Here is an 18,369-nt window from a genome sequence, read left to right as displayed (position 1 = left end):
TATTGTCTGTTTGTTTCTTTTTCTTCATTTGTTGCTTGAAATTGTAGCTTGTGAATTTTTTACAGGCCCCAAAAAATCCAGAAATCTGGGTTATATTATAGGAGGGTTTCTGCCTTCTTCCCACTGAAAGAAAAAGAACATTATTAACACAAAAGCTTTTATTAACGACCAGCTTGACGACTTTACAATCTTTGGCATTTTTATTGCTAGAAATAACCTTGTTTTGTTTTTTAAGATAAAATAATATTAAAGCATATTCCAGCAGCACTTTGAACCATTCTAAAATCTGGGCCTTGTGCTTGGTAAATTTGCCATTTCGACAATGCCTTTAGTTTGGTAAATAGATCAATACATACCAGAAAGTAGGCTGTTAAAACTCTACTGTTGCTATTTGTACAAAAATAAAAATGGTCTCGCTGTTGTTATTGTTCGCGTTTTATAGCAGTCTATACTATTGGCAACGAATACTAGCAACTAAACAAAAAGAGAAATGCTGACGTTGACAAAAATAAACTTTGGGTATTCATCAAAGTGGATGTTCAAGTTGTCGCAAAAATTAAAACGCGTAAAAAAGGGATAAATCTTTTGTTCTGTAGACTTTGGCAGTACAAAAAATCCGCAGCAGTATAATATGTGTGAAAAAACCCGGGACTCTATAGAGTTTCTCGAAAATAATGAATCAAATTAAACAGGGTTAGAAAGACAATTTGCAGCTATCAACTATCCGTTTTATGCCACAACAAAGCTTCACCTGACACAGGTTTTCGGATAGTTTTGTAAAAAGGGCCCTGGTATAAGTACTTCGAATATATTATCGCGGGCAGAAACTTTCGCGTATCAAAAAAACCCTCGAAATATATGGAATAAAATTTCGCGTTTTTTTAAACAAATTTTGCGGAATCGAATCGAAGAAAAAGGCTACTTTTTTGCTTTGTTTAAAGTAAAAGAATTTCTTTAACTTCCCACTCAGAATCAGTTCCGTTATCGGTTTCTCCATCTTCACTAACTTTTGCAACGACATAACAATTTATATTCTTCTACCGTTTTATATTGAGCCTGTAGAAGACAGAGCTGTTGGCAACCTTTTCAATTCTGTATGACTTCACCCACAGTCGTGAACACTCCACCTGTTTAAGCGCAAAATACAAAAAAGGAGTAAGCTGCAACAAGCACTGGTGGAAATAAAGATATTAGAGAAATGTTTAGCATCGCAAAAAAAAAGAAAGAAACATAATTAAAATAGAATGATAGACTGGGAAATGGAAAAATTGTAGACGTATTAATAATATCCATCCATTTGTCATTATTTTTTTTTATATACTTGCTCGAAAAAATATATTTTTGCTGAAAAAACTTCCGCTTTTTTTAAATTGACTATGATTTCACGTGAAAAAATTTTGCGTTTTGCTGTTTTAAAATTTTTGAAGGCAAGAACGTTCGCGAAAAAGGTCCAAAATAAACGCAAAAGTTTCTTCCCGCGAAGTTTCTGCCCGCAAAAGTAGCTATTGATGTATCGATTTATTCCACATTCTATGCTTGACGTTCTATGCACGAACTTTAATTGGAAACCTGTGTATTAAGTTTTTTATTATTTATTCAAGGTTTCATTTGTTGGTGTCAGTGGTCAACCAGGTGCAAGTGATATATCAATTGATGATTTGCTAATGGAAATGACCGCATGTTCAGGTAAAAAAGTTGACGGAACAAGTAGTGGCAATGTAAACGCGATTAAAATTAGTGGATAATTTTGATTCTCGGTTTATAATAAAATCAGAAGTTAAAAATTAAAAGTTTAAAACTAAAGATAAAAAAATAATTCAAATTTAAGTATTTGCGTTTTAATTCTTCATACGCACGTAATTCATAGCAGTTAAAGGTCAAATCTGGGCGATAGTCATAGGTTCTTGTATTGGGAAGAATCAATATAAGGAAACTAAGAATCACTGGGCGCAAAATTCATGTCAGAACTATCCTCCTAGACCAAACTTTATTTAATCGAAAATTTAAAATAATATACCAATAATGACGTCTCGCAATGTTGTTCTGCCATTAGTGCCAACATTTTTTCTTTGACTAAAAAGAAGACTTGAGAGTAAATAATCAATGTTGTTTTTAATTGGTGTAGTTAAATCTCTTAAATTTCTCTTTAAAATAAAGCGTCCTTGTAAATATTTTATCTAAACACTTTTGAGTCTACTATAAACTTATTTTTGAAACTTTTTGTGGTGAAGAAATACAAGAAATAGGATTAACAGATATCAAACAAAGCAATATTTGTAACAAATATCAAACACCAATCAACTAACACAGCATTGATAGCAAAAACAATATATCTGCCCAGGAGGATCAGGACTTTCTTAACCTTATTCGATCCAGGGAGGGCGGATTCGGCTCCCGTCCCTCTTCCTGACGGTTTCTTTCTAATAACTCTTTAATGCTATGTTGCATGGCTGTAATTCTTTAGTTTCAATATTTATCTATTAGAAATCTTTTAGGTCCCATACCTTTCAGAGGTTTTGATGTCGGCTGTTACTCAAAACTACCTCCAAAAATCTCAATGAATCCTCTATAATAAGGAAAATCAAATAACTCTTGTTGGAATTACCTTTAGAACATGAAACTTACAACACAACTTTGCTTCATCAAAAAAAATCATTTTGCTTGTTTTGGTCACGTGATTTGTCCGATTTCCCGATTTTTTTCGATTTTTGGGCAATATGTGACAACTTTTTATGCGATGTATGTAAAAACCGGAGAATATGTTAAATTACTTTTATTTAGTTTTCAGAAATTCCAAACCGAGTTTAAAAATTCGCTCTAGATCTAAAATAATTGTATTTTAAGCAGATAGCTTTATTTAAGATCACAAAGAATCGGCTAGCGCAAGCAAAAATTTATTGCTGCCATTTTGTCGTACTATAGGTGTGCCAAGTTTGATTCAATTTGGACAAGCCTATAAAAATTTATTAAATATTATGACCAGGGGGGAGGGCAAATTCCGCCCCCGCCCCCTGGTTATAACCGAATAGGGTTAAAATATTAGACATATTAGAATCTCAGCCCGCTATAAAATATTCCTGATAAAAAATTCATGTCTGCAGCAGTTGAGAGGGTTAGTTGTTAAGAACCGTCATTGAGGTTCTACTTTCATTCAAAAAATTCATTGCATCATATAGTTTACCTGTAGTTTAATCGCGAAATTAATATTTATTTTTTGATTTTTAATTTTTGATTTCAATTCTTGTTTTTTTTGCCTTTCTAATATTTCATTTTGCAAGTATAGAAGTTAAGGTTAGCATAATTTTCATTAAAGAAAGAGTTTATTAATTTTGTTTTTTTAAAACCACAATTATAATTGATGGTGAGTAAAATGCATAGAGTACCTTTAGCGCGAATCTGTTGTGTGCAACGAAGAATGCAATTTTTAAAACTTCGAATTTCTAACTTACACTGCTACGAGACGGAGATATTTAACAATTTAATTACTGTACCAGCCCGATACAAACATACAACAATCCCGAGGACGTGATTATTGTTATAAACTATGACAAAAAAAGGCGATGATAAACTAAATACTGTATACAATGCAATTTTAGGAGTTAACAGCAGTTTTTTTTATCCTATTGCCGCCTACTAAATTTTTTTATTTCTTTTGTTTTTAGAACCAACATCAACAACACCAGGCCCAAGTAAGAACTTTTTCAATGCAATCTTTTGTATCCATTTTCGCTATTCTTAAATGCTTTTTATCTTTGATTTCTTTTTCAATATTGCTGTCGTAACGCATAAAGCGTATACCGCGCCATCAAGTTGAGTGTTTTTCAGTGCTCATTGCATTTTCCAACATAAATTATTTCTAGAAAACAAAAATTCTACAGAAATTTATATTGACGCTTATATTGACGCTGGCAGAGCGATACAAAAGCAGCGTTTGAGTTGGCATCTTATTATTCTCTTAACGCTTAGACTGTAGAGACTTAAGCTCAGACTTAATGATGTTGTAATTTTACAAATTACGTTAGGCGGCATCATTAATGCTAATCCGTTAAAGTTATGACTCTTTTCTCTTTTAGCAACGCCGACTCCACCTAAACCCAAATGTAAGTTTTACACATTATTTCCTTTTTTTCTACCATATTTTTTTGCGTTTTATATTGTGAAGATGCTTTGGTAAAGCGATTATCGGATATAAATTTATTATTTCGACTACCTTTTTTATCTTGTTTTAATGTAGCGTTTTATCCGTTCGGAAGGGAACATAATGATACCGTTGGTAGAGTTGGAGATGACATTATATACTCTGTATACTTGAAGAACTCAATGCCGCTTTTTACAAAGTTAGGGAATCAAATTTTGGTAAGTTGAACATAATTTTTCATAGCCGCACAAGCTTTGTGCCTATATTAAAGGCGAGTTTGTGAGGCATTATGACGATCTCTTCATATATAGTATAAAACCGTTCATATGTAAAGCTTCCTGAGATAGTGATATGTGAGAATGCTTTATACACATGAAATGCTCATCAAATTATGAAAACATGGCAATAAATACTGCACTGAGAAACTAGAACATTATGTTTACGCTTAATTATTTAGATTTCTACAAATGGACATATCCACATAAATAAAACATACACCGGCTACAGAAAACCAATTCCAACGAACGACACTTTCTTATCAATATACCAAACTGATTTAGACCTTCGTAACAATGGTGGCAGCATTTATTATCGAGAAACAGAAAATGATAAAGTGTTGGAACGAGCAACGGAAGATGTCAGAAAGCTGATGCTGCGACAAGGAGGGTCTTATACATTCAGAGCTAAAAGTGCGGTGATTGTCACTTACTTCGAGGTGCATGCATATAGAGCTCCTAATAGCAAACGTAACACATTTCAAGCAGTTTTAGCTACCGATGGTGTATCAACATATGCCATTCTTCATTACGCACGTCTCGATAGCACAAACGCAATAACTGGTTACTCAGAGGGTAGATGTAACTATAAAATCTTTGCACCACAACTTCAAAGTCAACAACTTGCCCGCACTTCAAATATTGGTGAAAATGGGCGCCATGTCTATTTACTATCCAATCACTCGTGCCACGCCCGTGCAATCAATACAGGCGTTAAGTTTTATTCGCAACTTGTTTGGCTTGATACACCATTTGGAGTTTCTAGCTTTTACGTACCGCTATTGAAGACTGGAGAAATAGCTAAACTGGCTGCTGCTGGTCTTGAACTGTCAAGCAGTATGGGGAAAGCATTCTCTTTTTTAAACATAATTGGTCCATTAAGAACTAGCACATATGTTTCAATTTCTTACGGGACAAGGGTGGCTCATCATATCGCTGCTTTTTTGCAAGGTTTTATGGTTATCGATGGAACACCAAAGAACTCCAATTTCCAATACGGTAATGTTACAGTTCCCATACATTCTTCTGCAACATCCTGCAGAGCTGTAATATTCCCAAGGCCAATGATGTCAAAACCATCAATAAAACTAACCGGAGACCTTTTGGGCCAAGGACATAACTTCCTTCGTCATGCTGACATATGGCTTAGAGATGTTTCAATGGAAGGCTTTCAACTTTGTGCTAAAGAAGCAATTTCGTTCAGTCCAGTTCATAATTTATCGATACACTATGTAGCTGTTGCCGGTGCTGGTGGCAATTTTACTGAATATGGATCAGTAATGTTTGTAAAGGGACAAGATAAGCACTGTAAAAGTATTTCATTAAAATATATTTATATGAAACCTCCTTATGTCTTTATAACTCCTGAGGAAGCGGATTTGGACAACGGAGCGCTAACATCATTTGTAAACAGAATCAATCTAAATTCCGTCGAAATTTGTGCTGCAACCACTAAAGATACAATGATGTCGAGGAACAAAAACATCAATGTTAATTACATTATCAAAGGAGATATCAGTCCATGCTCATCCCATATGTGTCCTGATCATTTACAATGCCACTTGGATCGAAATAGACAGCCGTTTTGCGGTTGCATCAAGACGTGTAACTCAACTAAGGATAGCGTCATATGTGGATCAGATTTTGTTACATATGAAAGTGACTGCGACATTCACAGACGTCATTGTATGAAGCATGGTAATCGAACTCGTAGTATGGTGACAGCTGCTCACCGTGGCAAATGTGAGAGTAAGTACTTTTATTTAATCAAGTTTACGTTACTCTTATATTCTCACTAAAACAGCTTATTTCACATCACACGTATTTTTGTAGGACATCCATATCAGTCTGGTATTGCCCAACTTGACACAGTTCCTGGTATTCCTGCTGCATTCTGCAAATACATTACAGTGGATTCATTGAGCTTTCATCCGAGTCTTAACGTTAGTGTACAACTATCAGTGTCCTGGGGTCAAAAGAATGCTACTGACATATCTCATGATGCAGCTGCTTCATGGAGTGAAGATGTGACACGGAATGGTTTTAAGGCTTGTGTCCTCGTGGCAGGAAGACATTACTTTAGTGCTATTAAACAAAAACCTTATGTACATTGGTATGCATACCAGTTAGGTGTAGTACATACATCACAGGGAGTGGATGCAGGAGTTATTGACATTTCTACTTGGTACACTGGTAGCATATGTTACACGTTGCCGAATTGGGTAGGTTTAAAAGAACAAATGAACTTTTTAAATTTGGATCAGATCCTTCGATATCTCAAGTAGAAGCCAATAGGAAATCTAGTGTAGTTTATATTGATTTTTATGTGACGGCGCAACAGAAAATTGAATGTTCCCTAAAGACCCAAATATAGGGATAAATAAGTTACTACTTTTTGAAAAACACCTTTCCGATTTCCAAATTTTTGGCTATATTCGCAAAATTTTATTCCTGCGAATATTTTTTACTTTATGATTTTTTTATCATTTTCGTTTTTATTACTTGAGCCTCTGTGCAGTGCATGTTAACCAACTCGTTAAAGCGATCCAAAAGTAGATTTTATTATCGATTATACGCGAAATTTATTTTCCTTCTTTTACGATTTTCTCGACTCTCGAAAGCTTACGTGGTTTTATGTAAATAAAATGTTGTTTACACGTTGGCAATTCCAAATTTAGATTAGAAGACATGGCTGGAAAACAGTGGTATCTGTGGAACACACAAAACCAAGATCCTTTCAAAATGCTATGACTGCGTGGGTTGAAACCTTCATAGATACCGATTACCAAGTCTGCTTACGAGAACTACAAAACTTTGATGGTAAACATGAAGGAATAAGACTGGTAAGTTACCTAATATCTACTGGCAAAAATTGGTTTGTTTATTTGCTTGTATGTTTTCTAAATGTTTGTTTGTTTGTTTGTTTGTTTGTTTGTTTGTTTGTTTGTTTGTTTGTTTGTTTGTTTGTTTGTTTGTTTGTTTGTTTGTTTGTTTGTTTACTTAAGTAAAACGGATGAGATAAAATACATTTGATAAGTGTAATGTGAGATAAAAGGTCACGAACGGCCGCCATTAAGTGAATGCAAAATTTGCTAGTAAGAACGACACAAATTGAGCTTGATTTCTTTCCCATAGGAGGATTCTGCGAAAGAAATGATAATGTTTCTATTTTATAATGTTCGCCGCTTGTCTGTAAGCTAAATTGTACGTACTTAAGGGCGAATTCCCATGGATTTCACTTGTTAACGACTATTCTCACATATAAGGAAACTATTCTTTAGTTCATTAAGTTAATAGCTATTATTCTTTTTAGCACTGGTTTTCAATGAAAGGAGCGGAAACGCCATACGTCAGCGAAGTGCATGAACTTGTCTTCCGCGCATCATACATTCCATATGGACAACGCGTACCAGCAATGTGCCAGGTTTGTTAGTCTCCTTTTAGGCTTTCGAAAGCGCAAGAAGAAACAAAAAATAAGGACCAAAAAGGATTATGTATCATAGTTATATTATAAAACAGATTATAGAAATATTTAGGATAGTTATTTCCCGCCTTAGTCATGTGGTTAATTACCTACTGATTATTTATAGACTTTGTTTGTTTTTCTAGAAAGTACGTTACAACAACGGTATGCCTTCTCTTGATAATCCGACCGTCCTGATTACTGCAGTTGTGAATACCGGCAGAGTACTATATCCATTGCCAATTCCATATGAAAATGGGACAACAAAATCAGTGTTGAGCAGTTTTTCAATGAATGACATTACTGTCTGGTTAGAGGTAACTCTTCTTTTATCTTTTTTGTCCTTATTTTCTTTTATGTTTTCTCTCCTTCCCTTTTCTCACTGACTATAATTTTTTCGTTCTCGCAGCACACATCACGAAAACAAATGGTGTTGTGTTACAAATCTGTTAGATCAAGCAACTACAGAGAGGCAGTGAAAATCTCGTATATGGTGCTTCCAGGTAACTTGTTTTTTTTTTGCAGCTTCCGGGTAACTTCTTTTTTTGTCAACGTTCGCTCTTTGGCTAGAAGGAGGATAAGAATCCATAATGGACCTAACGTTTTATTCCAAAACAACATATTAAGAAAAATAAAATACTTTTTATTTTTTTGCATGTCTTTTTATTGCATCAAAAACAGCAGTTTTGATAGGCTAACCCAAAGTACCAGCTCTGATAATGAATCGGTTTTACATAAAGTGTAGGCCATGGACCAATGCTTACATGGTCACAAAAAGATGTAAAATAAGAAAGTTCTTCAATCATAGCTCCTAAATGCTTTCGAATAGCGTTTGAGGTAACTTGATATTCTTTAATGCAGATTTGTGTGGTAAGGGCTGGACATACATCAGTGGCCATTGCGCACGAAAATTGCAAAGCAACTGCTATAACCAAACAATGGCAATGATGAAATGTGCTATGTACAACGCAACATTGCCTATGATACCAAATGATGGGTTTGATTATTTTGTGCGACAAAATACTAAAGAAAACAAGACTTGGATTGGTTTAAAGAACACAGCAAATGGTTCCTATTGGTTAAACATGAAAAACAGTAGTAAGCTGATGCAGTACCGTAACTGGGCAGCAGGTCAACCTACTAGAGGTGTAAATGAACAATGTACAGTTAGTGGTGGCGTGAAAACTCCTGGATGGGATGATGTGTCTTGTTCGAAATGTTCAGATGCGCTTTGCATGAGACGTAAGTAGTTAAATCAAATGGGTTTTGTAACCGCAATCCTGTTCTTAATTATTCATAAAAGGATTGTTTTTTGCATATTTCTCCATACAGCGTCGTCTAAGCATTTCTTTGCAGCCGATGGGCTAGAGAAGCTCTACTTTAGATCATGTGTAGGCGAAAAAAACAATATGCTAGAGGCGTCATCTCTGTATTAAGAAACACTTAAGGCAAGCGTCCAGAAACTTGGGAAAATGGACAACACTTACGTTATAAAAAATAAATATCGTTGCGTCTGACAAAAAAGTACCTAAGTCCCAAATTCATTTGAACTTTGACAAGTTTAAAATATACGTGTCTGATATGGAATAATGTGCATGATTGCCAGCCATATGACAAATTCAAACTGCGCGCTTATGGGTACGATCTTTGAAATAAGTTTGTAGCATATATTAAGTTAATTATAAGTAACCCAATAATTACTTGATTCTTCTGGGTATTTTAACATAGCTGCAAGGTTGGTTGAAAGGTCTTGCGAAGGATACTGCTTTAATGGTGGATCTTGTTATCAGACGCATATGAATAACACTGGCCCAATGCCTCCCTATGGTAGAAATAGCTCAAACGGAACGACACCCACCCCTTATCCTGGCATATATGGAACACGAAATAACACTGGTGGCATGGACATGCTGCAATGTCGGTGTCCTCAAGGATATGCTGGTGTTCGCTGTGAAATAGATAGTAAGTCAGTTATAATGAAAGATAAAGAAAGAAAGAGAAAGCTACTGACACTCTTAAAATTTATTTCTAAGCTTAGTTTTCATTATTTTGAAAACTTCTAAATTCTGTATTCTTAATACATCTTAACTTGCTGTTTTTAGCCAAAATTGTATAATTAAAATTATTCTCCTGATATGCTTTATCACATGTTTTCTTGTGTTATATTTGTCGCCATACAGAAATCTTTTCGCCAAATTTTATATAGTGTGATATCTTCAAGCTATTATTCTTTATTTCTTATGTCCTTATCATCTTTTTAACTTTTTCATAGCGTCAAACATCACTGAATGTAGCAATTTCACGACACATGAGCAACCATGGCGTTCACCAATGACAACGATAATGCAGCCTAACTTCACAAGCTGCGATCCTGCTATGCTCCGACACGGTTGGCATCGATTTATTGGAATGGGAGGAAGCAAGTTGGCAGATTTTTGTCCTGGCTCGCATACGCGTTGCGGAACAAGAAGTCCTGGTTGGATCAATGGTACTCATCCAACTTTTTATGACGGCGTTGTTAAACGCAACCTTCAGTTTTACAGCCATTACTGTGCAGATGATCATGGAGAAGTGTACGTGCGAAATTGTGGAGGATACTACACATACAAATTTGGTAAAATGCCTTACTGGTCCTGCAATTTTGGAATGTGCACGTCAGATTAATTTTGATTTGATATAATGTTATTTAAAAGACTACACAGAATAGTTAATCTTGCACTTAACAAATGATGCTCTGTTATAGTCATTACAAACGTTAAAATACCTAACTAACTTTTATTTTCTCTCTTAAGATATTTAACTTTGATTAATTCGTATTTTTTTGTAATAATAATTTTATTATTTACTTACTTTTATTATTAAAACGACTTGAGTAATTATTGGTGGTCACTTCCTTAGTTTAGATTTTTTATCTACGAAGTAGTCCCCTGTCATTTTTACCATTAATTTCAATGGCAAACAAAAAATGTTCACTTTAAAGAGGACTAAAACTTAGAAGTTCCTATTTGTTTTGTGTGTCATCTTCGCGCAGCTCGGTTTGCATAAAAAAATTTGGGTAAATTAAGTTTTTATAATTGTCAGAAAAAACATTTTTTTTATTAAATAACAAATGTAGCATGACTTGTATTTTATAAGCACTGCTTTCCAAAAAAAATATTTTGGTATCGAGTCTCCCTATAAAATGTAGAGCACATATTGTTGAACCTTTAGTAGACATAGTATGGTCACAACACTAAGCACAAACGTCTGTTAGCACAACGAAGGGCAATTAATCCGAGATGGTTTTGTCATGGTATATATTACGGGCCTAAAAACTCTTAAACCTTGAAATGTGAAGTTTTGGAAGAAGTCTTGCAAGCCATTTAGATATGGGGATTTAGTTGGTAAATACTGAAAGGCTGAAATATAACTTTAACAATGTGAATAAAAATATAGGTGAGAAAAAAATCAGTCTGATTTGTTCCTCTGATCACCTAGTCAACTTCGAAATTTATTTTTAAAAAAAATGACATACTATCGCATGGAAAACGTGCAAAGTAGATAAAAGTCATTAAAATAAAAAAAGTCTATAGGTCCACAGGGTCCCGTCACTTGGCTGGCCTACACTTGTTTATATACGCGAAACACACTTTTTGAGTCCAGTCTGATATTTTTTGACAGGAATCATTTTCAGCAAGGACTTGGAAATTGTCAAATCACTTTAAACTTTTTAACATTTTGTGAGTTCGCAAATACAGGGCGAAAAGTTTTTAAAGGTGACAAATAAAGTGATTAACGAAGTCCAACTCTGACAACGGCTGCCTTAAAGTTTATAAGAGCACTACTCCGTTTTTAACGTTTTACTATGTTAAATGAAAGATTATAGTTAATGACGTGACCATATTTGTCAATTTTTTAATAGTAGTGTTAGCTGCTACGAACACTAATTCCGTCACTGAAAAAAGGAAGTATTGGTTAGATTAGCTGTCTGTGATCAACTGAAATGTATCCAAATTAGTCATAAAAAGTACGACAGGACTAAATTTTTTCTTCTTATTGTTCCTATGTCGTGTCATTTATAGACCAAAACGATATGTTCGAAATGCCAATCCTATTTCTCTTAATTTGTAATCACTCGATGAACAACTCGGTTTTATTAAAATTTTTTTAGGTGTCCCTTATTGTGTTCTCTGTATTAGAGTTTCGCGAAAACTTGTAAGTTAGAGATCAACTTTAAATGGAATTGGTTTAAAAGGTTGTTATAGAAAAACATCAAAGAAAGTAGTATGAGCCAAACACTTAAAAACAAACTTCAATCAAAAATAAACCTGAAAATGTATTTTTAGTTAGAATTATTTAATAAAAACAAAGACGCTGGAAAAGGCGAAAAAAAAACATGAAAAAATACGTGTATGTATGTATTCTGAAAATTTATAGAGGATTTACATTTCAGTTTTAAAATCTGCTATTAATATAAATCTCTTAAGGCAGAATTTTTTGCAGAAAAATTGTTGGTTCAGATTAAGAAAAACTCGGGTTGAAAATAGTCGTAAGGTAATGTAAAAGAAATAAACAATGCTTGAAATATATCTATAAAGTGCTTTCTTAAAAAGCACGTACGTAACGGTATGAAACATGAACCATCTAGGTGTTTTTTTAGTCACCTATTGCAACTCAAATTTTAAGCTGCTTATATTTCAAGACCTAAAAACGGGTGCGTATTCTAGGGGTTAAAATTTGTTGTCACCTTAAACCTCCTTGCTACAATATAATTGTTTTTTTTTCCAAATTTACATATGTCACTTGAGAAAAGAGAATCGCAAGATACGCAAACAACGAATGTTCAAGTTAACTTTTTTCCCTTCAAATCTTTTACTCTTTTAATTTTTTTGATTCAATTATTTATTTATTTTAAAATAGCATTTTTAATAAGAGAATGTTGTAAGGCAAACGATATCCAGACAGGACATATCCGTACCTAGGGTCGAGGCTAAAAAGTCCCTTTAGTCGTGGAATATTACTTGTCGGGGAAAAAGTCAGTGGAGAAAATTTACTTGACGGGAAAAATTTTAGCGGAAAATTTTCATCGAGGAAAAAATAGTAACTTATCCGAAAGGATTTTTTCTCAGGTAGTGCGAGAAATTGTGACAAAGAAGGTGTAAGCAAGCCGTCAGGTAAATTTGTTGAAAAATTAAGCAACGCTGAGACCAACCGTAAAGCTCACATCAACACATGGAACGAAGAAATGCAAATTATTTTCTTAAATATGTTTGCTTGTTCAAATTCTTTTTCTCTGTTCTCGTTCATTAATAACCACATTTGAAAAAATTATAATTATTTCAATTTTCTTTTGCAAGGAATAGAATTAAATTAAGAAGGCAAAATGACCTGGGAATGAGGTTGCTCACTTTGAAAAACATGTATTAGGATCGCGGTGTACAAGGCGAGTAATAAAGGTATTCTATTATATTTCTTAAAGTTTCTTAAGTCAGCTACAGGATATTTTCTTTCTTTTTTAGCAAAGATGTAAATCTTTAACCATAGATTCATGAGAAAAGATGAAGAATGATTCTATGGCGAGGAGATGTTAACCGTACTCAAGTTGGATAACGAAGGAGCTCTCTCCTTTTAAATTCTTTATATAACTTACGAACTAGAGTTTAATTTAGTGACTTTTCTTCCAAAAGATCATCCTATAGAACCGAATTATATCTTGCTATAATCATATTCCCAAATGTTTAGGTACAAATTCATAATTTTAAAAGTAATTCACACAAGTAATAATTTCTGCCTTTTCTATACTAGACTCACGCGCTTTGAACTTGTTAAATTCTTAAAACAGACTTGGTTCTTAGGTTATTTGGTTTAATCTGATACTTTAATCTTTACCTTCGCGGGCCATCGCGGTAATTGCTCCACAATGCGAACATAGTAAACTTACTTACCCTAAACATTTGCCAAAATATATACACGATTGTAGTCCACTAAAGAAGAAAATCAGGAATATAATAGCAGTGGCGACCGCCAAAACAACAATCTGTACATTCCCACTAATGACAATGTATATGTTATTTCACGCCAAAATGTTATTTTCAGGCCAAAATGTTATATCCAGGCCAAAATGATGACTTAAAGGCGCGTAATCACCCTTATCAAAACAAATTAAAATATACATTTTATTTAGTTATTTCAAAGCTCAGATGGAGTTACGACTTTCTGAAATTTGGAGGATGTAAAACGTACTAGAAATGGAAATAATGGTACTTTAATATCTTGAATTTATTGTTTTTTTTTTCCAGCTGCCATATTTAACGATCTTGTTGGTCTCTTATTCTTGTCTAATAAGCGGGCCGGCACAAAATGTTTGTGTGAAAGCGTAGGTAAACAAACGGCCTTAACTTTAAATGAACTCAGAGATGGAGTTCGATAAAATCGCCAATATGGTAGGCTCCGTTCACCATGCTGTTCTTTTTGGCTTGTTTTTTCTTTGCAAAACATGGCATCAAAAAGTGGAAAGAAATTTTGGTTCTGTTTGAAAAACGGACCGCGCGTAAAAACATCCGTATCACTTTCTCCACTTAGATTTAATTTTCTTCTATTCTATTCCTCATTGTTTTTGGAGACCAGACAAAAGAAAACAGAAAGAAGAAATCACAGCATTGCCTCGTCGTTATTAATTATGATAATTAATGCTTATCACGCTCTTTCTTTTTTATTAGCATGACCGGGATTACTGCATATTATAAGCCAAAAAACCCAACGGGGGAGAATGCTCACTGTGATAGTTGAAGATAGTTGAAGCACTATGGAGATAATTAAATTTAGAGCATGAAAGGGGAAATTCTGATTTAGGTATTCTAATTGTCTAGATCTGATACTGTCTCCATAAGGAAACGACTAACTGTTTGAACAAAGGAAAATAATCAAAAATTAAGACAGCTAGCGAGGCGAAGCTGTCTTCAGAAATAACAACTAAAGGTGGTCAGTGTTGCAAAGAAGTCTGATTTCAGTAAGTTAAAACACAGAAACTTCGATTGATTTATCTGATTTTTGATGTTCAGAACTTTGTGGATACATTTATAAAAGCATTACGATGGAAATATAGCTACGGATACTCTCCCTTATTTATTATTTTTTCTGTAATGGCATGAATCCAGCAACCATGTGATCGATTTTGCTGTGCGTTTATTATCGCATGATTCGTGCAATGAAATGCAATGGCGGTTTTGTTGGCGAAGAGAAACTGGGGTGAGTTTGTTATTTCTATGAGACATTTAAACATGTTCTGGTTGTCAGTTTTCAATAAAATTTTCAGGATAATGTTTTCTTATGTATATCTTTCATTTTTACAATAAAATAGACACCTCTAAAAAAGTTGCCTACAGGGTGATTATGCGCCCTTATAATCTGAATATTTAATATTTTTTTTTTTTTTTTTTTTTTTTTGCTTTCTTGATTACTTGCAATATTAGCGGAAATCAGTTTTCAAGTTATTCCTAACTTTTATTTTGGTAACTTTCAGCGTAACGCCACGCTTAGGGAAGGGGCAGGGCAGTTGTAAGGAAGTGAATGGTGATTCTTGTGCCGTAGACAACCATGCTCAATCACGCAAAATAATTAATATATGAGGTTAACGAAAATAATAATTTAAAAAAATACATTTTAATTTTTATACACTGGATAGCTGTTTCAACTTTTAATCATTATATGCTTTACTGTACTGTACTTCCTGAACACGGAAATTAAAGAATCAATGTAGTATTGACAGAATCTACACCACTATGTTTATTTAGCAACCATTTCTTCGGAACTTTTATCCTTAATGCGAAAAGGCTTCTCACTTGTCGCCAGATTAACTTTATGTCTTCTGCATATCAGCCTCATGAGTTCTTTTCGAAACATTGTACCTGTTAGGCAATAGAGTATCCAGTTAATCGCGCAATTGATGATAACACTGATCTTTGCAAATGCAAACGAACTGTCAATTAGATTCCATCTTGAGTTGTTTTTGTCTTCCTTGCCAACACCAAGCATCCAAAAGCATTGTGTAACACATTGCCATGAAAGCAGAATCAAAAATGTGAATGTAATTGACAGTAAAGTGATTGTCATTCGTCTTTCTCTGGTTTCGTTTGATTTAAAGGTTTTTGACTCTAAAGCAGCAACGGAAAGTATATCCACAAATAAAACAATGGCCGATATTAACACTAGATTAACGTTCAGCGACAATGTAAATAATACTTAGCTAGTTTATAAAAATACTAAATGCAGTACAACTATTTGTAAGTGATGCATATTCGAAGACAGAGAAATATGTAACTCTTAAAAATCTTTGGTTAAGGTATAGTTTTGCTAATGATAGCATGAACCTGATATCGTCTTGTACCCGTCAAGTTATTTTAGCGTAATAATTTTGTGAGAAATAATAAAATAGCCCCCCCCCCCCCCCCACCCCCACAGTGTTTTTCATCTTCTATGTCACCCTTCTATGCGGTTATATGGTTACTGCTAAATGACTTTTATTATCGAATAACTGAATGGCAAAATTACTAGCGAACAGTGTAATTAATATTATCCATAGAAAACCCATTATCGTTCGCCCTTTTTTAAATTCAAATTTGAGTAAAGGAAAGACACAAACGTAAATGTAAGATTTCGGGAGGTACTTGCTATTAAATAATAATGGTACCTATCGTTGTTTGTAAAAAGAGATAGACGTCGATTACTTAAATTTAGTATATTACCTTTGCTGCGTTTGATTTTTGTTGTTCGCTTTATGATCAAATAAATCAAAGATATGTTCAGAATGGCAATGGTAAACCACGGAATCAAAACAAGAAGCATGCAATGCACCCAAAACTCATAATTAATTGATCTTTGCGATTCACCATACTCTGTAAATGCAAGCATATATGTCGCATTTGTTTCTTTGGGGTGGTAGCTGAAGAAATGTGGTATATTAATCAACAAGGAGAACATCGAAATTGCAAATATACCCAAGTATGTTTGTGTTTTTGAATAAAAGGAGTGAATCTTGAGTGGTAAAAACATCATCAAGAATCGATTTAAGGTTACACCAACTATTAACCATATGCTCGCTACCAAGAAGATAAAAAACAAAGGAAAACCAAACCAGGAATAAAATGCAGCATATGAATAAGTCTTTGCAATTTCTGGATGATTAGATTTGATGGTGTCAGTTAAAAGAAAGAATACCAAAACTCCCCCATCACACACACTTAACGAAATGAAATATATTGCAGTGGAGTGGTTTCCTCGTATTTTCCATTTTAGTATTCGATTCCATACACAAAAGGAAATAATATTCCCAATTAGACCTATTATGGCGATGGTACCACCAATAGGTACACTGCCAAGCCAATGCAAACGTTTCGAATCGGGCTAAAAACAAAAGTTAATGTTTTTAAAAGACATCCTAGCACAAGTTGTTTTTCGTATCGCGGTAACTGGGCTAGTATGGGGCTTGAACCACAAACATTTACCATATTTTTCGAAGAATTGATGGCCTTGATTGTTCCTGTGAAACCTGTTCTTTTAAAAATTTGTTAACGTGGGAGATCAATTTGTAAAATTTACCGGGTATATTAAGTACCATTTCATTTTTTGTGGCGCTAAAAAACTGATACATGCTGAAAATCGATGCTTAGTTTATAAATACATCATTTCTGACCCTTACTACATATGTATACGACTTTAATATATATTTCGATCATCTTTTAAAATTTCCACTGGTACAATATATTTTGCACGATCATTGTGCACAATCGTATATTCTTGTACAGGATATTGAGCAAATGTTATCTCGACGCACATTAGAACTTCAAAGCTCACAAGTTAAACAAAACTGTGAACTATTTACAATGGTAGAGAATTTAACATCATTCACTACAATTAATTGTTCACTTTTGCGTAGCTACAATAAATTGTAAATATTAGGTATTTCTAGAGAAACAGATATTTTTATCTTCATTAATGAATAAGAATCTTTCCTGCTGATATCTCTCCTTACATTTTTCGTACCAAAATCCGTCAATAAGAAAATAAGTTGCGGAGTGAGGTAATACTTATATTTTACACCAAGAGAAAATGAACATGGGCACGTATTTTCGCGGGCAAAAACAAAAACCAAAACAGATCGCTACAATAGAAAATATTAAGTGAGAAAAAACACTGACGCTATTGGTAAAATCTGCTCTTAAACAGAGAAGATAATAATTAAGAAAACACAACTGCAATGCATTCTCAATCCTATATTCTTTAAAATCTATAAACTAGCGTACATAGTCAATTTGGCCTACGTGGTTTTTTCTTGCGCGTGAGGATGCACGCGCATATACGGAACTTTGTAAACATTACCAACTCATCAATAATTATGTAAAACTGAAAGTCTGCCACGAACCAAGGCAAGAAACTCAAGTGTATTGTAAAAGAAAAAAAAAAGGACATTTTTGGCACACGTAATTTCATTTCTTATCATATGGCATCAAATTTTT

The 18,369-nt window shown here is 34.0% G+C and overlaps 2 protein-coding genes across 2 annotated transcripts in view; one reads left to right on the top strand and one right to left on the bottom strand.

Moving 5' to 3' along the window:
* LOC130622938 (uncharacterized) overlaps nucleotides 1-10,752 on the top strand; it is a 31,442-nt gene extending 20,690 nt beyond the window's left edge. The window contains exons 22-34 of the mRNA XM_057438397.1: nucleotides 1,602-1,686; nucleotides 3,663-3,689; nucleotides 4,074-4,100; nucleotides 4,235-4,356; nucleotides 4,596-6,162; nucleotides 6,247-6,635; nucleotides 7,092-7,256; nucleotides 7,727-7,837; nucleotides 8,023-8,193; nucleotides 8,286-8,379; nucleotides 8,738-9,118; nucleotides 9,605-9,838; nucleotides 10,149-10,752. Coding sequence (XP_057294380.1) covers nucleotides 1,602-1,686; nucleotides 3,663-3,689; nucleotides 4,074-4,100; nucleotides 4,235-4,356; nucleotides 4,596-6,162; nucleotides 6,247-6,635; nucleotides 7,092-7,256; nucleotides 7,727-7,837; nucleotides 8,023-8,193; nucleotides 8,286-8,379; nucleotides 8,738-9,118; nucleotides 9,605-9,838; nucleotides 10,149-10,540 — 3,765 coding nt within the window. The 3' untranslated portion in view covers nucleotides 10,541-10,752. The remainder of the gene's footprint in view (nucleotides 1-1,601; nucleotides 1,687-3,662; nucleotides 3,690-4,073; nucleotides 4,101-4,234; nucleotides 4,357-4,595; nucleotides 6,163-6,246; nucleotides 6,636-7,091; nucleotides 7,257-7,726; nucleotides 7,838-8,022; nucleotides 8,194-8,285; nucleotides 8,380-8,737; nucleotides 9,119-9,604; nucleotides 9,839-10,148) is intronic.
* Nucleotides 10,753-15,105: 4,353 nt separating this feature from the next.
* LOC130623209 (probable G-protein coupled receptor 139) lies at nucleotides 15,106-17,689 on the bottom strand. The gene is made up of 3 exons (XM_057438689.1): nucleotides 17,606-17,689; nucleotides 16,600-17,257; nucleotides 15,106-16,008 (listed from the first exon to the last, which is right to left on the bottom strand). Exons 1-3 carry the CDS (start codon nucleotides 17,687-17,689, stop codon nucleotides 15,641-15,643), a joined length of 1,110 nt encoding a protein of 369 aa, XP_057294672.1. The 3' UTR covers nucleotides 15,106-15,640.
* Nucleotides 17,690-18,369: the final 680 nt, after the last annotated feature.

Source organism: Hydractinia symbiolongicarpus, chromosome 13, assembly GCF_029227915.1.
Source record: "Hydractinia symbiolongicarpus strain clone_291-10 chromosome 13, HSymV2.1, whole genome shotgun sequence".
Classification (NCBI taxonomy): domain Eukaryota; kingdom Metazoa; phylum Cnidaria; class Hydrozoa; order Anthoathecata; family Hydractiniidae; genus Hydractinia; species Hydractinia symbiolongicarpus.
This window is presented reverse-complemented; position numbering and strand designations above follow the sequence as displayed.

What these genes read in the sequence shown, in the direction of transcription:
- LOC130623209 (XM_057438689.1), bottom strand. Translation starts at nt 17,689, where the DNA reads ATGTGCGTCGAGATAACATTTGCTCAATATCCTGTACAAGAATATACG. An exon ending in GTGCAAAATATATTGTACCA is followed by an intron (nt 17,258 to 17,605) that starts GTGGAAATTTTA and finishes TTTTGTTTTTAG; the next exon opens with CCCGATTCGAAACGTTTGCA. An exon ending in AAAAATCAAACGCAGCAAAG is followed by an intron (nt 16,009 to 16,599) that starts GTAATATACTAA and finishes TTGCTGCTTTAG; the next exon opens with AGTCAAAAACCTTTAAATCA.